Source organism: Oncorhynchus tshawytscha, linkage group LG03 (assembly GCF_018296145.1).
Source record: "Oncorhynchus tshawytscha isolate Ot180627B linkage group LG03, Otsh_v2.0, whole genome shotgun sequence".
In the NCBI taxonomy this organism is placed as follows: domain Eukaryota; kingdom Metazoa; phylum Chordata; class Actinopteri; order Salmoniformes; family Salmonidae; genus Oncorhynchus; species Oncorhynchus tshawytscha.
In genome coordinates, this window is record NC_056431.1 from 3,919,253 (window position 1) to 3,945,309 (window position 26,057).

General features: G+C 49.1%; 1 protein-coding gene across 1 annotated transcript in view; it reads right to left on the reverse strand.

Annotated features, from left to right (window-relative positions):
- Nucleotides 1-26,057, reverse strand: part of LOC112255022 (integrin alpha-10-like) — a 61,699-nt gene that overhangs the window by 21,963 nt on the left and 13,679 nt on the right. Inside the window, exons 7-9 of the mRNA XM_042307809.1 lie at nucleotides 23,990-24,138; nucleotides 12,116-12,266; nucleotides 6,059-6,224 (exon numbers count right to left, since the gene is read on the reverse strand). Coding sequence (XP_042163743.1) covers nucleotides 6,059-6,224; nucleotides 12,116-12,266; nucleotides 23,990-24,138 — 466 coding nt within the window. The remainder of the gene's footprint in view (nucleotides 1-6,058; nucleotides 6,225-12,115; nucleotides 12,267-23,989; nucleotides 24,139-26,057) is intronic.

Sequence of the window (26,057 nt, forward strand, 5' to 3'; positions counted from 1 at the left end):
ATGAATACCGTGATGGGACTAAACGTGGCATCCTGTGCTGCCCACTCTGACACATGAATACCGTGATGAGACTAAACGTGGCATCCTGTGCTGCCCACTCTGACACATGAATACCGTGATGGGACTAAACATGGCATCCTGTGCTGCCCACTCTGACACATGAATACCGTGATGGGACTAAACATGGCATCCTGTGCTGCCCACTCTGACACATGAATACCGTGATGGGACTAAACATGGCATCCTGTGCTGCCCACTCTGACACATGAATACCGTGATGAGACTAAATGTGGCATCCTGTGAATACCGTGATGAGACTAAACGTGGCATCCTGTGCTGCCCACTCTGACACATGAATACCATGATGGGACTAAACATGGCATCCTGTGCTGCCCACTCTGACACTTGAATACTTTGATGAGACTAAACGTGGCATCCTGTGCTGCCCACTCTGACACATGAATACCGTGATGGGACTAAACATGGCATCCTGTGCTGCCCACTCTGACACATGAATACCGTGATGAGACTAAACGTGGCATCCTGTGCTGCCCACTCTGACACATGAATACCGTGATGGGACTAAACGTGGCATCCTGTGCTGCCCACTCTGACACATGAATACCGTGATGAGACTAAACGTGGCATCCTGTGCTGCCCACTCTGATACATGAATACCGTGATGGGACTAAACATGGCATCCTGTGCTGCCCACTCTGACACATGAATACCGTGATGGGACTAAACATGGCATCCTGTGCTGCCCACTCTGACACATGAATACCGTGATGGGACTAAACATGGCATCCTGTGCTGCCCACTCTGACACATGAATACCGTGATGAGACTAAATGTGGCATCCTGTGAATACCGTGATGAGACTAAACATGGCATCCTGTGCTGCCCACTCTGACACATGAATACCATGATGGGACTAAACATGGCATCCTGTGCTGCCCACTCTGACACATGAATACTTTGATGAGACTAAACGTGGCATCCTGTGCTGCCCACTCTGACACATGAATACCGTGATGGGACTAAACGTGGCATCCTGTGCTGCCCACTCTGACACATGAATACCGTGATGGGACTAAACGTGGCATCCTGTGCTGCCCACTCTGACACATGAATACCGTGATGAGACTAAACGTGGCATCCTGTGCTGCCCACTCTGACACATGAATACCGTGATGAGACTAAACGTGGCATCCTGTGCTGCCCACTCTGACACGTGAATACCGTGATGAGACTAAACGTGGCATCCTGTGCTGCCCACTCTGACACATGAATACCGTGATGAGACTAAACGTGGCATCCTGTGCTGCCCACTCTGACACATGAATACCGTGATGGGACTAAACGTGGCATCCTGTGCTGCCCACTCTGACACATGAATACCGTGATGGGACTAAACGTGGCATCCTGTGCTGCCCACTCTGAAACATGAATACCGTGATGGGACTAAACGTGGCATCCTGTGCTGCCCACTCTGACACATGAATACCGTGATGGGACTAAACGTGGCATCCTGTGCTGCCCACTCTGACACATGAATACTGTGATGGGACTAAACGTGGCATCCTGTGCTGCCCACTCTGACACATAAGAATACCGTGATGGGACTAAACGTGGCATCCTGTGCTGCCCACTCTGACACATGAATACCGATGATGGGACTAAACGTGGCATCCTGTGCTGCCCACTCTGACACATGAATACCGTGATGGGACTAAACGTGTCATCCTGTGCTGCCCACTCTGACACATGAATACCGTGATGGGACTAAACGTGGCATCCTGTGCTGCCCACTCTGACACATGAATACCGTGATGGGACTAAACGTGGCATCCTGTGCTGCCCACTCTGACACATGAATACCGTGATGAGACTAAACGTGGCATCCTGTGCTGCCACTCTGACACATGAATACCGTGATGAGACTAAACGTGGCATCCTGTGCTGCCCACTCTGACACATGAATACCGTGATGAGACTAAACGTGGCATCCTGTGCTGCCCACTCTGACACATGAATACCGTGATGAGACTAAACGTGGCATCCTGTGCTGCCCACTCTGACACATGAATACCGTGATGAGACTAAACGTGGCATCCTGTGCTGCCCACTCTGACACATGAAAACCGTGATGAGACTAAACGTGGCATCCTATGCTGCCCACTCTGACACATGAATACCGTGATGGGACTAAACGTGGCATCCTGTGCTGCCCACTCTTGACACATGAATACCGTGATGAGACTAAACGTGGCATCCTGTGCTGCCCACTCTGATACATGAATACCGTGATGGGACTAAACGTGGCATCCTGTGCTGCCCACTCTGACACATGAATACCATGATGGGACTAAACATGGCATCCTGTGCTGCCCACTCTGACACTTGAATACTTTGATGAGACTAAACGTGGCATCCTGTGCTGCCCACTCTGACACATGAATACCGTGATGGGACTAAACGTGGCATCCTGTGCTGCCCACTCTGACACATGAATACCGTGATGAGACTAAACGTGGCATCCTGTGCTGCCCACTCTGACACATGAATACCGTGATGAGACTAAACGTGGCATCCTGTGCTGCCCACTCTGACACATGAATACCGTGATGAGACTAAACATGGCATCCTGTGCTGCCCACTCTGACACATGAATACCGTGATGAGACTAAACGTGGCATCCTGTGCTGCCCACTCTGACACATGAATACCGTGATGAGACTAAACGTGGCATCCTGTGCTGCCCACTCTGACACATGAATACCGTGATGAGACTAAACGTGGCATCCTGTGCTGCCCACTCTGACACATGAATACCGTGATGAGACTAAACGTGGCATCCTGTGCTGCCCACTCTGACACATGAATACCGTGATGAGACTAAACGTGGCATCCTATGCTGCCCACTCTGACACATGAATACCGTGATGGGACTAAACGTGGCATCCTGTGCTGCCCACTCTGACACATGAATACCGTGATGAGACTAAACATGGCATCCTGTGCTGCCCACTCTGATACATGAATACCGTGATGGGACTAAACGTGGCATCCTGTGCTGCCCACTCTGACACATGAATACCATGATGGGACTAAACATGGCATCCTGTGCTGCCCACTCTGACACTTGAATACTTTGATGAGACTAAACGTGGCATCCTGTGCTGCCCACTCTGACACATGAATACCGTGATGGGACTAAACGTGGCATCCTGTGCTGCCCACTCTGACACATGAATACCGTGATGAGACTAAACGTGGCATCCTGTGCTGCCCACTCTGACACATGAATACCGTGATGAGACTAAACGTGGCATCCTATGCTGCCCACTCTGACACATGAATACCGTGATGGGACTAAACGTGGCATCCTGTGCTGCCCACTCTGACACATGAATACCGTGATGGGACTAAACGTGGCATCCTGTGCTGCCCACTCTGATACATGAATACCGTGATGGGACTAAACGTGGCATCCTGTGCTGCCCACTCTGACACATGAATACCGTGATGGGACTAAACATGGCATCCTGTGCTGCCCACTCTGACACATGAATACTTTGATGAGACTAAACGTGGCATCCTGTGCTGCACACTCTGACACATGAATAACGTGATGGGACTAAACGTGGCATCCTGTGCTGCCCACTCTGACACATGAATACCGTGATGGGACTAAACGTGGCATCCTGTGCTGCCCACTCTGACACATGAATACCGTGATGAGACTAAACGTGGCATCCTGTGCTGCCCACTCTGACACATGAATACCGTGATGGGACTAAACATGGCATCCTGTGCTGCCCACTCTGACACATGAATACCGTGATGAGACTAAACGTGGCATCCTGTGCTGCCCACTCTGACACATGAATACCGTGATGAGACTAAACGTGGCATCCTGTGCTGCCCACTCTGACACATGAATACCGTGATGAGACTAAACATGGCATCCTGTGCTGCCCACTCTGACACATGAATACCGTGATGGGACTAAACGTGGCATCCTGTGCTGCCCACTCTGACACATGAATACCATGATGGGACTAAACATGGCATCCTGTGCTGCCCACTCTGACACTGAATACTTTGATGAGACTAAACGTGGCATCCTGTGCTGCCCACTCTGACACATGAATACCGTGATGGGACTAAACGTGGCATCCTGTGCTGCCCACTCTGACACATGAATACCGTGATGAGACTAAACGTGGCATCCTGTGCTGCCCACTCTGACACATGAATACCGTGATGGGACTAAACGTGGCATCCTGTGCTGCCCACTCTGACACATGAATACCGTGATGAGACTAAACGTGGCATCCTGTGCTGCCCACTCTGACACATGAATACCGTGATGAGACTAAACATGGCATCCTGTGCTGCCCACTCTGATACATGAATACCGTGATGGGACTAAACGTGGCATCCTGTGCTGCCCACTCTGACACATGAATACCATGATGGGACTAAACATGGCATCCTGTGCTGCCCACTCTGACACATGAATACTTTGATGAGACTAAACGTGGCATCCTGTGCTGCCCACTCTGACACATGAATACCGTGATGGGACTAAACATGGCATCCTGTGCTGCCCACTCTGACACATGAATACCGTGATGAGACTAAACGGGGCATCCTGTGCTGCCCACTCTGACACATGAATACCGTGATGGGACTAAACGTGGCATCCTGTGCTGCCCACTCTTGACACATGAATACCGTGATGAGACTAAACGTGGCATCCTGTGCTGCCCACTCTGATACATGAATACCGTGATGGGACTAAACGTGGCATCCTGTGCTGCCCACTCTGACACATGAATACCGTGATGGGACTAAACATGGCATCCTGTGCTGCCCACTCTGACACATGAATACCGTGATGGGACTAAACGTGGCATCCTGTGCTGCCCACTCTGACACATGAATACCGTGATGAGACTAAACGTGGCATCCTGTGCTGCCCACTCTGACACATGAATACCGTGATGGGACTAAACATGGCATCCTGTGCTGCCCACTCTGACACATGAATACCGTGATGAAACTAAACGTGGCATCCTGTGTTGCCCACTCTGATACATGAATACCGTGATGGGACTAAACGTGGCATCCTGTGCTGCCCACTCTGACACATGAATACCGTGATGGGACTAAACATGACATCCTGTGCTGCCCACTCTGACACATGAATACCGTGATGGGACTAAACATGACATCCTGTGCTGCCCACTCTGACACATGAATACCGTGATGAGACTAAACGTGGCATCCTGTGCTGCCCACTCTGACACATGAATACCGTGATGGGACTAAACATGGCATCCTGTGCTGCCCACTCTGACACATGAATACCGTGATGAGACTAAACATGGCATCCTGTGCTGCCCACTCTGACACATGAATACCGTGATGGGACTAAACGTGGCATCCTGTGCTGCCCACTCTGACACATGAATACTCACTCTCAATTCAAATACTGTTATTTTACTTCTATCTCCCTTTCACCTTTACTCCATACATTCCCTCCCTTCCTTCCCCTCCCCAATCTGCCACTATCTAGATGCCACAGGTTAGTGCCCTCTCTCTCCCTCCTCACTCAAGAACCCAGGTGGTATACAGAGTCTACCTCCCTCATCCTCCTCTCATATCCTCCACTCCCTTCCTCCCTCGCTCCCTACAGACTTCAGGGTGGCATAATTTCTCAGTCTTCCTCCCTTGTTCCTGTAAGTGTTGTGATAGCTGCTCGCGCCCTTCTTTCCTTTTCAAGGTAGTGGCATCTATCCATCCCTTCCTCTTTCATTCCGTCTGGGATTAAATGTGGCACCATTCCCCCTTTTTTGCCTCTTTCTCAATTGTAAGAGAGTAACATCACTCTCTCTTCTAACTTTCTCCCTGGTTAAATAAGAAAGCAGTTCCTCCCTGTCTCCAGAACACAGACACCCTTTCCCCTCCTTTCTCTTTCCAGCACTTTCACCTCCCTCCCTCCTCTCCTCCCTCTCCCTCCCCCTTCCTCTTCCTCTCTCCATCTCACCCTCTAGAGTGAAGATGCGATCTCCTAGTGCATCTACGATGTCGTTGAGCGCCGCCTCGTCAGTCACGTTGAAAAAGTATTTGTCGTCAGGGTCGCTGGCAATGTACTTGATCTCACTGATAAACGTCTCTGGGTCCTGTTGCCTGCGGATATAGTGACCCAATACCTGGAGGGAGAGAGAAAGGGATGAGAAAAGAGAGGGGGAGAGATAAAGGGGAGGGAGAGAGAAAGGGATGAGGAAAGAGAGGGGGAGAGATAAAGGGGAGGGAGAGTGAAAGGGATGAGGAAAGAGAGGGGGAGAGATAAAGGGGAGGGAGAGAGAAAGGGATGAGGAAAGAGGGGGAGAGAGATAAAGGGAGAGGGAGAGAGAAAGGGATGAGGAAAGAGAGGGGGAGAGATAAAGAGGGAGGGAGAGAGAAAGGGATGAGGAAAGAGAGGGGAGAGAGAAAGGGGGAGGGAGAGAGAAAGGGATGAGATAAGAGAGGGGGAGAGAGAGAGAGAAAGGGATGAGGAAAGAGAGGGGGGAGAGATAAAGGGCGAGGGAGAGAGAAAGGGATGAGAAAAGAGAGGGGGAGAGATAAAGGGGGAGGCAGAGAGAGAGAAAGGGGTTAAAGGGAAGGGTAGAAAAACAAAAGGGAGAGAAAAAAGGGGTTAAATGTAAGGGACAGAAAAAGTGAAAGGTAGAGCGAGAGATAACATTAACAGACATATTCTCTATGTCTTCCGCCAATAACTCCTCCATGTTTCACAGGGACAGAGAACATTTATATAGAGGGAGAGATATTACTGAGTCAGGACAATCTGAGAGGACCGAGAGAGAGCTGCCAACACCAACCCCGTACAGTACAGTATAGTAGAGGACATAACCTGAATCAAGGACAACCACAGAGAGACAACCCTTAAAAGACAAAAAACAGATAATGTACGTAGGGTTCTAACTAAGGGGGTCTCTAAAAACAGATACTGTCCGTAGGGTTCTAACTAAGAGGGTGTCTTAAAACAGATTACCGTCCATAGAGTTCTAACTAAGGGGTTGTCTAAAAATGGAGTCAGCTAAAATGTTTGGGAAATACTGCTCTAGCAAACCGTGAAATGAAAGAATTGGTCCAGACAGGGGGAGAGAGATGACTGGTATAGTATGGCTCTCTAGTGTAAGGAGGCTATAGTAACAGCTACAGTTAGTAGTCTGTAATACAGAATAGCCTAAACACTGCAGTAAGGAGCACATTCCTCCCCAGAAACCCAATGCCAACAATCCTTCCCTGTCACTCTTAAATACGGAAATTCTCTGTATTCAAAGGGGACAGAGGGAGGGGGGAGGAAGGGAGGGAGGGAGGGAGAGCGGGATGGAGGAAGGGAGGGATGGAGGGAGATATAGAGGAAGGGAGGGATGAAGGGAGGGAGGGACGAAGGGATGGAGGGAGGGATAGATGAAGGAAGGGAGGGAGGGAGAGAGGGAAGGAGGAAGGGAGGGATGGAGGGATGAAGGGAGGGAGAGAGGGAAGGAGGAAGGGAGGGATGGAGGATGAAGGGAGGGAGAGAGGGAAGGAGGAAGGGAGGGATGGAGGGATGGATGAAGGGAGGGAGAGAGGGAAGGAGGAAGGGAGGGAGTGAGAGAGAGAGGGAGGGAGGGATGGATGAAGGGATGGAAGGAAGGAAGGAAGGAAGGAAGGAAGGAAGGAAGGAAGGAAGGAAGGAAGGAAGGAAGGAAGGAAGGAAGGAAGGAAGGAAGGAAGGAAGGAAGGAAGGAAGGAAGGAAGGAAGGAAGGAAGGAAGGAAGGAAGAGAGAGATGGAGGGAGGGAGGGAGGGTTTAATGTGAAGGAATCCTACACTATAAATGTATACATGGAGATATTATAGAAGCAGAGAAATTCCGTTGGTCTTGCCAGCTGCTGCTGGTTTGTCCTCAGAGTCACGAACGGAGAGAGAAGACAGAAATACAGACAGTGGGAGGTAGCTTGTTAAGTATTCAAAACATACACTGAAGTTATAGCTACTGCAAATGTATATTCACATGTATACACACAGTTGCACAGGCACATGCACACAAACAAACTCGCAAACAGGCACACACACACCCTTTGACCCCTCTCCTTGTTGACTGTAAATTCTGTGTGAGTCGGCAGGCAGGCAGGCTGATGTATAAAACACGACTCTGGCTGGCTGTTATTATAGAGATCTTGTTGCTCTGCTCTCCCCAAAGGGCTGTTTTCTGTCCTACACACACTGGCAGCAGGACAGAGAGCAACACATCAAAACATTGTAGCCGTCACAGTGAAACCACGTTTCAGCATCAAGACCCTGGAGATTCTCTCTCTCTCTCTCTCTCTCTCTTTCTCACTCTCTAATTTAATTTAAGGGTTTTATTGGTGTGCGAAACATATGTTTACAGGAAAATAAATAAACATAAATATGGGTTGTATTTACAATGGTTTTGTTCTTCACTGGTTGCCTTTCTCTTGTGGCAACAGGTCACAAATCTTGCTACTGTGATGGTACACTGTGGTATTTCACCAAACATATATGGGAGTTTGTCTAAATGCTATGCTCACTGAGTCTGGACATAGTCAAAGCTTTCCTTAATTTTGGGTCAGTCACAGTGGTCAGGTATTCTGCCGCTGTGTACTCTCTGTTTAGGGCCAAATAGCATTCTAGTTTGCTCTGATTTTTGTTAATTCTTTCCAATGTGTCAAGTAATTATCTTTTTGTTTTCTCATGATTTGATTGGGTCTAACTGTGTTGCAGTCCTGGGGCTTTGTGGGGTGTGTTTGTGTTTGTGAACAGAGTCCCTGGACTCTTCTCCAGGTTCAACTCTCTGTAGGTGATGTCTTTGTTATGGAAGGTTTGGGAATCGCTTCCTTTTAGGTGGTTGTAGAATTTAACGGCTCTTTTCTGGATTTTGATAATTAGTGGGTATCGGCCTAATTCTGCTCTGCATGCATTATTTGGTGTTCTACGTTGTACACGGAGGATATTTTTGAAGAATTCTGCATGCAGAGTCTCAATTTGGTGTTTGTCCCATTTTGTGAAGTCTTGGATGGTGAGCGGACCCCAGACCTCACAACCATAAAGGGCAATGGGCTCTATGACTGATTCAAGTATTTTTAGCCAAATCCTAATTGGTATGTTGAAATGTATGTTCCTTTTGATGGCATAGAATGCCCTTCTTGCCTTGTCTCTCAGATCGTTCACAGCTTTGTGGAAGTTACCTGTGGCGCTGATGTTTAGGCCAAGGTATGTATAGTTTTGTGTGCTCTAGGGCAACAGTGTCGAGATGGAATTTGTATTTGTGGTCCTGGTGACTGGACCTTTTTTGGAACACCATTATTTTGGTCTTACTGAGATTTCACTCTCTCTTCTCTCTCAGTCCCCCTGTCTCTCTCTCTCTCTCCGTCCACCCGTCTCTCTCTCTCTCTCTCTCAGTCCCCCCGTCTCTCTCTCACTCTCAGTCCCTCCGTCTCTCTCTGTCTCTCTCATCTTTCTCTCTCTGTCCACCCGTCTCTCTCTCTCTCAGTCCCCCTGTCTCTCTCTCACTCTCAGTCCCTCCGTCTCTCTCTCTCTCTCTCTCTCAGTCCACCCGTCTGTCTCTCTCTCTCTCTCTTTCTCTCTCTCTCTCTCTCTCAGTCCCCCCGTCTCTCTCTCTCTCTCTCTCAGTCCCCCCGTCTCTCTCTCTCTCTCAGTCCCCCCGTCTCTCTCTCTCTCTCTCTCTCAGTCCACCCGTCTCTCTCTCTCTCTCTCTCTCTCTCTCTCTCTCTGTCCACCCGTCTCTCTCTCTTTCTCTCTCTCTCAGTCCACCCGTCTCTCTCTCTCTCTCTCTCTCTCTCTCTCCACCACCCTCGTCTCTCTCTCTTTCTCTCTCATCTTTCTCTCTCAGTCCACCTGTCTCTCTCTCTCTCTCTCTCTCTCTCTCTCTCTGTCCCCCTGTCTCTCTCTCTCTCTCTCTGTCCACCCGTCTCTCTCTCTCTCTCTGTCCACCCGTCTCTCTCACTTTCTCTCTCATCTTTCTCTCTCAGTCCCCCCGTCTCTCTCTCTCTCTCTCTGTCCCCCGGTCTCTCTCTCTCTCTCTCTCTCTCTCAGTCCCCCATCTCTCTCTCTCTCTCAGTCCCCCGTCTCTCTCTCTCAGTCCCCCTGTCTCTCTCTCTCTCTCTCTCTCTCAGTCCCCCTGTCTCTCTCTCTCTCTCTCTCAGTCCCCCGGTCTCTCTCTCTCTCTCTCTCAGTCCCCGGTCTCTCTCTCTCTCTCTCTCACTCTCAGTCCCCCCCGTCTCTCTCTCTCTCTCTCAGTCCCCCTGTCTCTCTCTCTCTCTCAGTCCCCCGGTCTCTCTCTCTCTCTCTCTCTGTCCCCCTGTCACTCTCTATCTCTCTCTCTCACTCTCAGTCCCCCCGTCTCTCTCTCTCTCTCTCAGTCCCCCTGTCTCTCTCTCTCAGTCCCCCGGTCTCTCTCTCTCTCTCTCTCTCTGTCCCCCTGTCACTCTCTATCTCTCTCTCTCAGTCCCCCCCCCCGTGTCTCTCTCTCTCTCAGTCCCCCCGTCTCTCTCTCTCTCAGTCCCCCCGTCTCTCTCTCTCTCTCTCTCTCTCTCTCTCTCTCTCTCTCTCTCTCTCTCTCTCTCTCAGTCCCCCCGGTCTCTCTCTCTCTCTCTCTCTCTCCCTCCCCCTGTCTCTCTCTCTCTCTCTCTCTCCCCCCGGTCTCTCTCTCTCTCTCTCTCTCTCTCTCTCTCTCTCTCTCTCTCTCTCTCTCTCTCTGTCCACCCGTGTCTCTCTCTCTCTCTCTCTCCCCCCCCCGTCTGTCTCTCTCTCTCTCTCTCTCAGTCCCCCCGTCTCTCTCTCTCTCTCTCTCTCTCTCTCTCTCTCTCTCTCTCTCTCTCTGTCCACCCGTGTCTCTCTCTCTCTCTCAGTCCCCCTCTCTCTCTCTCTCTCTCTCTGTCCACCCGTCTCTCTCTCTCTCTCTCTCTCTCTCTCTCTCTCTCTCTCTCTCCCCTCTCTCTCTCTCTCTCTCTCAGTCCCCCTGTCTCTCTCTCAGTCCCCCGTCTCTTTCTCTCTCAGTCCCCCCTCTCTCTCTCTCTCAGTCTCTCTCTCTCTCTCAGTCCCCCCTGTCCCTGTCTCTCTCTCTCTCTCTCAGTCCCCCCTGTCTCTCTCTCTCTCTCAGTCCCCCGGTCTCTCTCTCTCTCTCTCTCTCTCTCTCTCTCTCACCCGTCTCTCTCTCTCTCTCTCTCTCTCTCAGTCCCCCTGTCTCTCTCTATCTCTCTCTCTCTCACTCCACCCATCTCTCTCTCTCTCTCTCTCTCAGTCCCCCGTCTCTTTCTCTCTCAGTCCCCCTGTCTCTCTCTCTCTCTCTCAGTCCCCCCGTCTCTCTCTCTCTCTCTGTCCCCCCGTCTCTCTCTCTCTCTCTCAGTCCCCCGTCTCTCTCTCTCAGTCCCCCCCTCTCTATGACAGTGGCTCTGCAGGTCACAGTGTTTATATTGTGGTTCCTCTGGTGACAGTGGCCCTGCAGGTCCCAGTGTTTATATTGTGGTTCCTCTGGTGACAGTGGCCCTGCAGGTCCCAGTGTTTATATTGTGGGCTGGGGAAGAGTCTCCGACTACTCAGCCGCTGAAGTCTGTTCCACCACACCACCAAAACCACATCACTCGAGACACTGATGGTGTGTGTGCATGTGTGTGTCTGTGTGTGTGTTAGGGGGGTGGGGTGGGGCAGGAAGACATAGCTGTTGTTACCCACTGGGTTATTTTAAGGAGCCAGAGGGGTTCAGTTAGTGATTTGCTGGGGCTATTTTAAAGACAACAGGCATTATTTCAGGCCAGTTTGAGGCTGAATGGGCAGGATGGCTAGCTCTCACGTTATGCAGGGTATGTGAGGTGGTATGGTGGAAAAGCTGTTTCAATACAGCTATTTCAGGAGTGGGGTTGGTTGGTGAGACTGTCTGCCATATTGGTTAGCGAGTTTGTGGTGTAGCAGGCATGTTGCATTCATGTGCTCTATGGAACAGTGTGTGTGTGTGTGCGTGCATGCATCTCTGTGTGTGCGTATGTGTGTGTGTGTGTGTGTGTGTGTATACTCACAGCGATGGCATATCTGGTGATGTTTCTCTTCTCACACTCCTCCAGAGCGTCCGGTAGCTCCTCCCCATCATGTGACTCTCCGTCCGTCACCACGATCATGACCTTGGTGGCCCCCTCCCTCGCCCCCCGCTCAGGGCTGAATGCCTCCGTACTGGACAAAGACAGATATAAAGAACTTTATTAGGTAAATATCACAATGCTGTTGTCAGCATGTTAAAACAGCACATACTGGTTCAAGACCCAAACTGCTTACATGTACATTCTTGTTCTGTTGCCCTGAACCAAACCACAATAAAACACAAATATTGTTCTAGAGTTGGATCTGAAACATCATGGCCTGAAGTAGAGTATCTCATGACAAGCTGTAGACCACACTATTTGCCAGGAGAGTTTTCATTTTTTTCGTGGCTGTTTATTTACCACCACAGACAGATGCTGGCACTAAGACCTCACTCAGTCAGCTGTATAAGGAAATAAGCAAACAGGAAACCGCTCACCCAGAGGCAGCGCTCCTAGTGGCCTGGGACTTTAATGCAGGGAAACTTAAATCAGTTTTACCTAATTTCTATCAGCATGTTAAATGCACAACCAGAGGGGAAAAAAATCTAGACCACCTTTACTCCACAAACAGAGACAAGTACAAAGCTCTCCCTTGCCCTCCATTTGATAAATCTGACCATAATTCTATCCTCCTGATTCCTGCTTACAAGCTAAAATTAAAGTAGGAAGCACCAGTGACTCAGTCTATAAAAAAAGTGGTCAGATGAAGCAGATGCTGAACTACAGGACAGTTTTGCTAGCACAGACTGGAATATGTTCTGCGATTCTTCCAATGGCCTTGAGGAGTAACGCCACATCAGTCACTGGCTTTATCAATAAGTGCATCGAGGACATTGTCCCCACAGTGACTGTACGTACATACCCCAACCAGAAGCCATGGATTACAGGCAACATTCGCACTGAGCGAAAGGTTAGAGCTGCCGCTTTCAAGGTGCGGGACTCTAACCCGGAAGGTTATAAGAAATCCTGCTATACCCTCAGACGAACCATCAAACAAGCAAAGTGCCAATATAGGACTAAGATTGAATCATACTACACCGGCTCCGACGCTCGTCAGATGTGGCAGGGCTTGCAAACTATTACAGACTACAAAGGGAAGCACAGCCGCGAGCTGCCCAGTGACACGAGCCTACCAGACGAGCTAAATCACTTCTATGTTTGCTTCGAGGCAAGCAACACTGACGCATGCATGAGAGCATCAGCTGTTCCGGGCGACTGTGTGATCACACTCTCCGTAGCCAACGTGAGTAAGACCTTTAAACAGGTCAACATTAACAAGGCCACTGGGCCAGACGGATTACCAGGAAGTGTGCTCCGGGTATGTGCTGACCAACTGGCAGGTGTCTCACTGACATTTTCAACATGTCCCTGATTGAGTCTGTAATACCAACATGTTTCAAGCAGACCACCATAGTCCCTGTGCCCAAGAGCACTAAGGCGACAGACCTAAATGACTACAGACCCGTAGCACTCACGTCTGTAGCCATGAAGTGCTTTGAAAGGCTGATAATGGCTCACATTAACCCAGAAACCCTAGACCCACTCCAATTTGCATACTGCTCAAACAGATCCACAGGTGATGCAATCTCTATTGCACTCCACACTGCCCTTCCCCACCTGGACAAAAGGAACACCTCAGTGAGAATACTATTAATTGACTACAGCTCAGTGTTCAAAACCATTGTGCCCTCAAAGCTCATCACTAAGCTAAGGACCCTGGGACTAAACACCTCCCTCTGCAACTGGATCCTGGACTACCTGACGGGCCGCCCCCAGGTGGTGAGGGTAGGTAGCAACACTGGCGCCCATCAGGGGTACGTGCTCAGTCCCCTCCTATACTCCCTGTTCACCCACGACTGCATGGCCAGGCACAACTCCAACACCATCATTAAGTTTGCAGACGACACAACAGTGGTAGGCCTGATCACCGACAATGACGAGACAGCCTATAGGGAGGAGGTCAGAGACCTAGCCGGGTGGTGCCAGAATAACAACCTATCCCTCAACATAATCAAGACAAAGGAGATGATTGTGGACTACAGGAAAAGGAGTTCGAGCACGCCCCATTCTCATCGACGGGGCTGTAAATCAAAATCAAATCAAATTCTATTAGTCACATGCGCCAAATACAACAGGTGTAGACCTTACAGTAAAATGCTTCCTTACGAGACCCAAACCAACAATGCAGTTTCAAAAAGATACGGATAAGAAAGTGGAGCAGGTTGAGAGCTTCAAGAGGGTAGTGTACAGAGGGTAGTGTACAGAGGGTAGTGTACAGAGGGTAGTGTACAGAGGGTAGTGCGTATGGTCCAGTACATCATTGGGGCCAAGCTCCCTGCCATCCAGGACCTACAGTGGGGAGAACAAGTATTTGATACACTGCCGATTTTGCAGGTTTTCCTACTTACAAAGCATGTAGAGGGCTGTAATTTTTTAGCATAGGTACACTTCAACTGTGAGAGTTGGAATCGAAAACAAAAATCCAGAAAATCCCATTGTATGATTTTTAAGTAATGAATTTGCATTTTATTGCATGACATAAGTATTTGATACATCAGAAAAGCAGAACTTAATATTTGGTACAGAAACCTTTGTTTGCAATTACAGAGATCATACGTTTCCTGTAGTTCTTGACCAGGTTTGCACACACAGCAGCAGGGATTTTGGCCCACTCCTCCATACAGACCTTCTCCAGATACTTCAGGTTTCGGGGCTGTCGCTGGGCAATACGGACTTTCAGCTCCCTCCAAAGATTTTCTATTGGGTTCAGGTCTGGAGACTGGCTAGGCCACTACAGGACCTTGAGATGCTTCTTACGGAGCCACTCCTTAGTTGCCCTGGCTGTGTGTTTCAGGTCGTTGTCATGCTGGAAGACCCAGCCACGACACATCTTCAATGCTCTTACTGAGGGAAGGAGGTTGTTGGCCAAGATCTCGCGATACATGGCCCCATAACATCCTCCCCTCAATACGGTGCAGTCGTCCTGTCCCCTTTGCACAAAAGCATCCCCAAAGAATGATGTTTCCACCTCCATGCTTCATGGTTTGGATGGTGTTCTTGGGGTTGTACTCATCCTTCTTCTTCCTCCAAACACGGCGAGTGGAGTTTAGACCATAAGGCTCTATTTTTGTCTCATCAGACCACATGACCTTCTCCCATTCCTCCTCTGGATCATCCAGATGGTCATTGGCAAACTTCAGACGGGCCTGGACATGCGCTGGCTTGAGCAGGGGGACCTTGCGTGCGCTGCAGGATTTCAATCCACGACGGCGTAGTGTGTTACTAATGGTTTTCTTTGAGACTGTGGTCCCAGCTCTCTTCAGGTCATTGACCAGGTCCTGCCGTGTAGTTCTGGGCTGATCCCTCACCTTCCTCATGATCATTGATGCCCCACGAAGTGAGATCTTGCATGGAGCCCCAGACACGGGGTGATTGACTGTCATCTTGAACTTCTTCCATTTTCTAATAATTGTGCCAACAGTTGTTGCCTTCTCACCAAGCTACTTGCCTATTGTCCTGTAGCCCATCCCAGCCTTGTGCAGGTCTACAATTGTATCCCTGATGTCCTTACACAGCTCTCTGGTCTTAGCCATTGTGGAGAGGTTGGAGTCTGTTTGATTGAGTGTGTGGACAGGTGTCTTTTATACAGGTAACGAGTTCAAACAGGTGCAGTTAATACAGGTAATGAGTGGAGAACAGGGGGCTTCTTAAAGAAAAACAAACAGGTCCGTGAGAGCCGGAATTCTTACTGGTTGGTAGGTGATCAAATACTTATGTCATGCAATAAAATGCAAATTAATTACTTAAAAATCATACAATGTGATTTTCTGGATTTTTGTTTTAGATTCCGCCTCTCACAGTTGAAGTGTACCTATGATAAAAATTACAGACCTCTACATGCTTTGTAAGTAGGAAAACCTGCAAAATCATCAGTGTATTAAATACTTGTTCTCCCCACTGTATATACCAGGCGATGTCAAAGGAAGGCCCTAAAAATTGTCAAAGACCCCAGCCACCCCAGTCACAGACTGTTCTCTCTGCTACCACATGGCAAGTGTAGGACCAAAAGGCTTCTCAACAGCTTTTACCTCCAAGCCATAAGACTCCTGAACAGGTAATCAAATGGCTACCCGGAATATTTGCATTGTCCCCCCACGCTGCTACTACTCTCTGTTTATTATCTATACATAGTCACTTTAACTATACATTCACGTACATATTATCTCAATTAGCCTGACTAACTGGTGCTCCCGCACATTGATTCTGTACCGGTACCACCTGTCCTGTATACAACCTCGCTACTGTTATTTTCACTGTCATTTTACTGTTTTATTTTGTATTTCTTTACTTATCTATTGTTTACCTAATACCTATTTTTTACTTAAAAATGGCACTGTTGGTTAGAGCCTGTAAGTAAGCATTTTACTGTAAGGTCTACACCTGTTGTATTCGGCGCACATGACAAATAGACGTTGATTTGATTTGACTCATCGTCCACACTACGTAAAGTGCTTCACAGACCTTGACTACTACAGAGAGAGCGGGAGAGAGAAGGAAGAAAGAGAGAGGGAAGAGAAAGGTGGGAGAAGGAGAGGAGAGGGAAGAGAAAGAGAGAGATGAGAGAACAAGTGAATGAGCAGGAAAGACAGAACAGAGAAAGAGAAAAAGAGAGATGTGTCATGCCCTGATCTGTTTCACCTGTCCTTGTGCTTGTCTCCACCTCCTCCAGATGTCGCCCATCTTTCTCATTATCCCCTGGGTACTTATACCTGTGTTTTCTGTCTGTCTGTGCCAGTTCATTTTGTCTGTTTAAACCCACCAGCATTGTCCTTTGCTCCTGTCTTTGCTATAGTCCCTGTTTTCTAGTTTCCTGGTTTCGACCTTTCCTGCCTGACTTGACCCTGAGCCTGCCTGCCGTCCTGTACCTTTACCTCTACTCTGAATTACCAACCTCTGCCTGACCTAACCCTGAGCCTGCCTGCCGTCCCGTACCTTTGCCTCTACTCTGGATTACTGACCTCTGCCTGACCTGACCCCGAGCCTGCCTGCTGGTCCGCTACCTTACACCCTCTCTGTATTACTGACCTCTGCCTGACCTGACCCCGAGCCCGCTGTTCTGCTGCCTTACACCCTCTCTGGATTACCGACCTCTGGCTGACCTGACCCTGAGCCTGCTGTTCTGCTGCTTTACACCTCCTCTGGATTATTGAGCCCTGCCTGCCTTGACCTGTCGTTTGCCTGCCTTGACCTGTCATTTGCCTGCCTTGACCTGTCGTTTGCCTGCCTTGACCTGTCGTTTGCCTGCCTTGACCTGTCGTTTGCCTGCCTTGACCTGTCGTTTGCCTGCCTTGACCTGTCGTTTGCCTGCCTTGACCTGTCGTTTGCCTGCCTTGACCTGTCGTTTGCCTGCCTTGACCTGTCGTTTGCCTGCCTTGACCTGTCGTTTGCCTGCCTTGACCTGTCGTTTGCCTGCCTTGACCTGTCGTTTGAAGGCCTTGACCTTCGTTTGCCTGCCTTGACCTGTCGTTTGCCTGCCTTGACCTGTCGTTTGCCTGCCTTGACCTGTCGATTGCCTGATTGACCTGTCGTTTGCCTGCCTTGACCTGTCGTTTGCCTGCCTTGACCTGTCGTTTGCCTGCCTTGACCTGTCGTTTGCCTGCCTTGACCTGTCGTTTGCCTGCCTTGACCTGTCGTTTGCCTGCCCCTGTTGAAGGAATACACTTTTGTTTCTTCAACACTGTCTGCACCTGGGTCATACTTTGAACCATGATAAGATGAGAGATGAGAGAACAAGTGAGTGAGCAGGAAAGACAGAACAGAGAAAGAGAGGAGCAAAGGAATGTGGGTACAAAAGGAAGACAGAAAGGTAGAGAAGAAAAAGAGAAAGGGAGGATAGAGGAGAGAGAGAAAGAGGGAGAGGATAGATGAGAGAAAGAGATGGAGGGGAGGATAGAGGAGAGAAAGAGAGGGAGGGAGAGGATAGATGAGAGAAAGAGGGAGAGGATAGATGAGAGAAAGAGAGGGAGAGGGAGGATAGAGGAGAGAAAAGAGAGGGAGGGAGAGAATAGATGAGAGAAAGAGATGGAGGGAGGGATAGATGAGAGAAAGAGATGGAGGGAGAGGATAGATGAGAGAAAGAGGGAGAGGATAGATGAGAGAAAGAGAGGGAGAGGGAGGATAGAGGAGAAAAAGAGAGGGAGGGAGAGGATAGATGAGAGAAAGAGGGAGAGGATAGATGAGAGAAAGAGAGGGAGAGGGAGGATAGAGGAGAAAAGAGAGGGAGGGAGAGAATAGAGGAGAGAAAGAGAGGGAGGGAGATAGAGGAGAGAAAGAGAGGGAGGGAGAGGATAGATGAGAGAAAGAGAGGGAGGGAGAGGATAGAGGAGAGAAAGAGAGGGAGGGAGAGGATAGATGAGAGAAAGAGAGGGAGGGAGAGGATAGAGGAGAGAAAGAGAGGGAGGGAGAGGATAGAGGAGAGAAAGAGAGGGAGGGAGAGGATAGAGGAGAGAAAGAGAGGGAGGGAGAGGATAGAGGAGAGAAAGAGAGGGAGGGAGAGGATAGATGAGAGAGAAAGAGAGGGAGGGAGAGGATAGAGGAGAGAAAGAGAGGGAGGGAGAGGATAGAGGAGAGAAAGAGAGGGAGGGAGAGGATAGATGAGAGAAAGAGAGGGAGGGAGAGGATAGAGGAGAGAAAGAGAGAGAGGTAAGATTAGGGTAGAGCTAGTATACACAGAGTTTCCCTACATCTAAAATAAACAGCCACTAGAAGAAGATAATATATCATGTAGAGTGATCCTCAGAGTTAAATAACACAGTTGGGAAAAACAGAAATTGGGTGTGAGAGGGAGAGTGACAAAGACGTGTGTGTGTGTGTGTGAACTGTTTATGAAACAGATTGGGTGCGATACGGATAGTGACACACACCCTGAAAAATCCCCCTAAAATGACAAATAACCATAGGCGTAATCAGGCCAGACTTGACCATATATGAGTTAGACAGACAGGCAGTCAAACAGTCAGACAGTCAGTCCGACAGTCAGACAGTCAGTCAGATAGGCAGTCCGACAATCAGTCAGACAGGTAGTCCGACAGTCGGTACGACAGGCAGTCAGACAGACAGGCAGTCCGACAGACAGGCAGTCAGTCAGACAGTCAGTCAGACAGTCAGTCAGATAGGCAGTCTGACAATCAGTCAGACAGGTAGTCCGACAGTCAGTCAGTCAGTCAGTCTAGTCATTAAATACAGCTGGTAATTTCCTTTTAAAGTACAGCTCTACCACATCACTGGTGTTACCATGACACACAACCTATCCTAAACACAAAGGTTGTGCAGCAACAACACACACACACACACACACACACACACACGCTTGTACACATACAAGGACACACATGCACACAATCATATAACCACACCCTGTTTGTCTGGTGGTGACCTGTTTTGACCACTGGACACTTAGTGGGTAGAGTCTGCTAGCACTTACACACACACACACAATGCCTAGTGCAGCCAGTGTTAGTGAACTCAGTCATTTTCAGGCGTAACTCTGGCCCAAGCTAAATATAAAGTATGTGGTGAACCCGCAAGAAACGCTCTGGTTAAAAACAACCGTTTCGCTGCACAGCCTGCTAATTATACAGCCAGCCAGAGACAACAGGAGAGAGGGAGGAGAGAGAGAGGAGAGGGAGAGAGAAAGGGTGGAGATGAGAGAGGAGAAGAGAGAGGAGAAGAGAGGGAGGAGAGAGAGATGAGAAGGAAGAGAGGAGAGAGAGAGGAGAGGGAGAGGAGATGAGAGCGAGGAGAGAGAGAGGAGAGGGAGAGAGAAAGGGTGGAGATGAGAGAGGAGAAGTGAGGGAGGAGAGAGAAGAGAGGGAGGAGAGAGAGGAGAAGAGAGGGAGGAGAGAGAGATGTGAGAAGAGAGGGAGAAGAGAGAGATGAGAAGAGAGGGATGAGAGAGAGATGAGAGGGAGAGGAGATGAGAGGGAGGAGAGAGAGAGGAGAGAGAGAGGTGAGAAGAGAGGAGAGAAGAGAGGAGAGAGAGAGAGAGGAGAAGAGAGAGAGAGAGAGAGAGAGGTGAGAAGAGAGGGAGAAGAGAGAGATGAGAAGAGAGGGAGGAGAGAGGAGGAGATGAGAGGAAGGAGAGAGAGAGGGAGGAGAGAGGAGATGAGAGGAGAAGAGAGGGAGAAGAGAGAGATGAGAAGAGAGGGAGGAGAGAGGAGATGAGAGGGAGGAGAGAGAGAGGAGATGAGAGGGGAGAGAGAGGAGGTGAGAAGAGAGGGAGGAGAGAGGAGATGAGAGGGAGGAGAGAGAGAGGAGATGAGAGGGAGAAGAGAGAGATGAGAAGAGAGGGAGGAGAGAGGAGATGAGAGGGAGGAGAGAGAGAGGAGAGAGAGAGGAGAGAGAGAGAGGCGAGAAGAGAGGGAGAAGAGAGAGAGAGAGAAGAGAGGGAGGAGAGAGAGGAGATGAGAGGGAGGAGAGAGAGAAAGAGATGAGAGGGATGAGAGAGAGAGGTGAGGGGATAGAGGAGAAGAGAGGGAGGGGAGAGGGAGAGGAGATGAGAGGGAGGAGAGAGAGAGAGAGAGAGGAGAGGGGAGAGAGGAGAAGAGAGGGAGGAGAGAGAGAAGAAAGCACAAGAGGATAGATGGAGGATGTAGTAGAAGAAAGGAAAAAGAGAGGGAAGGAAAAGTAACATAAGGAGAGGTTGTGAAGAGGAGAGATGACTGAAGATAAACATTCTAGAACACTAGTGGAGCAAGAGAGAAAACACTTTTAAAAACAGTTCATTACAAACACACATAAAGCAGGAATAAACCAGCAATTACTGTGCTGCCACTTGACCAATTAAAGAGAGCAGAGAGACCAGGGCCTATGGACATACAGCGAGAAAGAGACACAGAGAAAGACAAAAATAAAAGAATAGTGTGAAATCCACTAGTAAAAAGAGGTGGGTAAGAGCCCAGCTCTGATGTGGCTGAGAGACTGTGTGAAATACAGGGGGATAAAACTGGGGGAAAGAGAAAGTGAAGGAGGGGGAGAAATAAGAGAAAGAAAGGGACATATGTGAGAACAGAATGTGGAAGGGGAGAAGAGAGAATTAGAGAAATAGATGAAGGGAAGAGAAAGGAGGGGGAGGAGCTAGATGAAAGAGTGGTGTTAATTGGGAGGTCTGGTTGTAGTTACACTTTTATAGTCAGGAGTGTGGTCATGACACAACGTGTGTGTGTGTGTGTGTGGTCATGACACAGCATGTGTGTGCGTGTGTGTCACATGGTAAAATGTGTATGACACAGTGAGAGGCAGTAGCTCATACCCTTTTAATAGACTGCTTTACTCTCCTATATCACTCATTTAGCCTCTATGTGTCTTATACTGCTCCCTGTGTGTGTGTGTGTGTGTGTTTGTGTGTGTGTGTGTGTGTGTGTGTGTGTGTGTGTGTGTGTGTGTGTGTGTGTGTGTGTGTGTGTGTGTTTGTACAGCTGCAGTGGCTGTAGGAGCTAACCAGGCTGTAATACAGTGGCCACACCTGCAGCTCTGCTGACCCAGCAACAGCCAACCCCATCAGTCTTCCTACCAATGCCAGCTCTGGTATCTTTTCATCTGTGTGTGTTTGATTCGTACAAGAAGTCCAAGAAACGAAACAAAACAGCACAGACAGGCAGGCAGGCAGACAGACAGACAGACAGACAGGCAGACAGGCAGACAGGCAGAAAAAGAGAGAGACAGACAGACAGAGAGAGAGAGAGAGACAGACAGACAGAGAGAGAGAGAGAGACAGACAGACAGACAGACAGACAGACAGACAGACAGACAGACAGACAGACAGACATGTTCTATGACCGTTTCGACCCAGCACTCATAAACAAGGGTTAATACCAATGTCCCCTCTAAACTGCGTGCAGTGCGCATGCGCAGCTCCCCCTGGACTGCCGTGCAGAATAAATATCAGAGCACGCAGAGAGGCATGAGATTGAACTTCAATCAACCTTCTAGAGTTTTCCGTTAGTTAACACTATCAACGTTTCCCTTTACTGTGGAAATTGTGATCGAATCAACACAATATTAGCCACTTTCAATACAACATACCAAAACAAATCTAACTCTGCAAGAGATGTTGTTGTATTCAGAATGCATCAGAGTAGGATTCTATTGCATTAACAGGCACGACTCAGGCCCGTACTCTACACAGACCGGTGCGCTATAACCAATCAGAGCTGCAGTAGGCCTATATGCAAATAGACCATTGCCATATATGGGTCTGTGCCATTCACTTTGAACTGGACTGTTTGTACAGCATGAGCAGTCGTTAGTAGATGTTCTTGTTTTGAGATCAAAGTGAGAGCTACACGTAGCAAAGTGTGCACATTTCTACATTTGTTCATATCCTTCGCTAGTTACTGAGTTATTAGCTCAGTTATATAGAATCTGTTGTCAGCAGTAGGGGAGTGGTTGCTTCCTACAAGAGCACAAAACGTGTGCATTTCTAGACATTGAAAATCTGTGTTGTATTTTTAAATAGTCTTGAATAAGCTAAGTAGCCAATAGGCAGAGGGTAGCATCATGTGTCTGATTCTCTGTAATAATGGTGTGGGAATAATAATACATTTTATTTTGTAAAGTGGTTTCTTGCTTCAAACAACACAACAACATTTTCAGTCACCTCCTTGTCTGAAGGACAAGTGGATAAACAGATTCATGTCAAGCCCTGCAGGTTTTTTCAAAAGTCTCATGGAATGTAGGCCTACATTGAACACCACACATTGGCTGCTACTGTAAGCTGAATTATAGAACAGCAATTTCCATGTTAAAATGTTATGGGATGCATTTTCTCCATTGTTTTTGATGGTAGACCACTCTGATAGGCCGACATTAGGATCAAATAGTCACAGTAGCCTACTTGACCACTGTTAAAACGAACTTAAAACGGGTACAGCCTCAGTGTTCACAGTAAACGCATGCCGGAAGTTGCACAGAATTTTCCCATTCAACTTTGCGCTCAGCTGACCTGAAATTTGCTCAGTGATGAAAAACATTGGAGGGAACATTGGTTAATAGTATTAGTAAAAGAAAGCTGTCTGTTTTACTTAGGTGTATTTCCAGTCACCGCCTTTAAACTGCCTTTATACTGATTTTATACTGATTTTATACTGCTTTTAAAATTTCCATTGACTTCTCACATCCTGACCATTTACCTTTAAATGTGCTGGAAAACAGGAACTCTCCAATTACCTGCCTTGCTTATGTGTGTATGTGTGTGTGTGTGTGTGTGTGTGTGTGTGTGTGCGTGCGTGCGTGAGAAATGAAAGCTGTGGTGTGTAGAGTACGGGTGTGTGTGAGTGAGAATGAAAGCCGTGGTATGTAGAGTATGGGTGTGTGTGAGTGAGAATGAAAGCCATTATGTGTAGAGTACGGGAGTGTGTGAGTGAGAATGAAAGCCGTGGTGTGTAGAGTATGGGTGTGTGTGAGTGAGAATGAAAGCCGTGGTGTGTAGAGTACGGGTGTGTGTGTGTGAGAATGAAAGCCTTGGTGTGTAGAGTACGGGTGTGGTACACTATATGTGTATGAGTTTAATAAAGGAGGAATGTAATTTTCAAAGGATAACTTTTATGGTGTGAGATATCAGGTGTCCATATTAGACAGCTGTTTGTTATGTTTTGACCTATGACCCCTCTATACCCCTCAGCCTCAGCTGGATTCCATATTCCACAGAGAAGAAAAGAAGAAGGAAATATTTGACATTGTTAAAGGGCAGAGTGAGTTATGATTGAGACATTGACCAGCCAATGAGAATGGCTTATGATTGATTGACAGACGTACCAGCCCATGTGGATGGCGTATGCTGTGCGTGTCTCCCGCCCCTCCTGTCGGCTGATGTTCTTAGCCGCTTCAACCACCTCCTGTGTTGTCTGGTAGTCTCTCAGTGACCACTCATGGACCGCAACCTCACCGTACTGCAAAACCCCCACCTGAACACAACCATACAAGGTCATGGTAGAAACAAAACCACACACATAATTATGTCTGACTGTCTTTCCAATGTAGTTGAGCATACAGTGGGATATCCACAGATAGAACATGACCCCATGTTGCCCTGTCCTCTATTGTCCCCATCTCCCTCTCCAATCCTCAACCTAAACCTCTACCCCTCTGCTACTAACCCCCTCCAAATCCCTTATTCCCACTCTCCTCTAATCTTCCCCTTCTCCCCCTCCTCTTCTCCCTTTCCTTCTCATCTCCCATCCCCCCCTAACTTCTACCCCACTGCTACTTCTTCTCCCCTCATGTTTCCTACCCCACTGCTAATTCTTCTCCCCTCATGTTCCCTCTCCCCTCATGTTCCCTCTCCCCTCATGTTCCCTCTCCCCTCATGTTCCCTCTCCCCTCATGTTCCCTCTCCCTCATGTTCCCTCTCCCCTCATGTTTATTCTACCCTCATGTTCCCTCTCCCCTCATGTTTCTTCTCCCCTCATGTTTCCTCTCCCCTCATGTTTCCTCTCCCCTCATGTTCCCTCTCCCCTCATGTTCCCTCTCCCCTCATGTTCCCTCTCCCCTCATGTTTCCTACCCCACTGCTACTTCTTCTCCCCTCATGTTCCCTCTCCCCTCATGTTCCCTCTCCCCTCATGTTCCCTCTCCCCTCATGTTCCCTCTCCCCTCATGTTCCCTCTCCCTTCATGTTCCCTCTCCCCTCATGTTCCCTCTCCCCTCATGTTTCCTACCCCACTGCTACTTCCTCTCCCCTCATGTTCCCTCTCCCCTCATGTTTCCTACCCCACTGCTACTTCTTCTACCCTCATGTTCCCTCTCCCCTCATGTTTCCTACCCCACTGCTACTTCTTCTACCCTCATGTTCCCTCTCCCCTCATGTTTCCTCTCCCATCATGTTCCCTCTCCCCTCATGTTTCCTCTCCCCTCATGTTCCCTCTCCCCTCATGTTTCTTCTCCCCTCATGTTCCCTCTCCCCTCATGTGCCCTCTCCCCTCATGTGCCCTCTCCCACTCATGTTCCCTCTCCCCTCATGTTCCCTCTCCCCTCATGTGCCCTCTCCCCCATGTGCCCTCTCCCCTCATGTGCCCTCTCCCCTCATGTTCCCTCTCCCCTCATGTTTCCCCCTACCTACCCCACTGCTACTTCTTCTCCCCTCATGTTCCCTCTCCCCTCATGTTCCCTCTCCCCTCATGTTCCCTCTCCCCTCATGTTCCCTCTCCCCTCATGTTCCCTCTCCCCTCATGTTCCCTCTCCCCTCATGTTCCCTCTCCCCTCATGTTTCCTCTCCCCTCATGTTTCCTCTCCCCTCATGTTCCCTCTCCCCTCATGTTCCCTCTCCCCTCATGTTTCCTCTCCCCTCATGTTTCCTACCCCACTGATACTTCTTCTCCCCTCATGTTCCCTCTCCCCTCATGTTCCCTCTCCCCTCATGTTCCCTCTCCCCTCGTGTTCCCTCTCCCCTCATGTTCCCTCTCCCCTCATGTTCCCTCTCCCCTCATGTTCCCTCTCCCCTCATGTTTCCCTCTCCCCTCATGTTCCCTCTCCCCTCATGTTCCCTCTCCCCTCATGTTCCCTCTCCCCTCATGTTCCCTCTCCCCTCATGTTCCCTTCTCCCCTCATGTTCCCTCTCCCCTCGTGTTCCCTCTCCCTCGTGTTCCCTCTCCCCTCGTGTTCCCTCCCCCTCATGTTCCCTCTCCCCTCATGTTCCCTCTCCCCTCATGTTCCCTCTCCCCTCATGTTCCCTCTCCCCTCATGTTCCCTCTCCCCTCTGTTCCCTCTCCCCTCGTGTTCCCTCTCCCCTCGTGTTCCCTCTCCCCTCGTGTTCCCTCTCCCCTCATGTTCCCTCTCCCCTCATGTTCCCTCTCCCCTCATGTTCCCTCTCCCCTCATGTTCCCTCT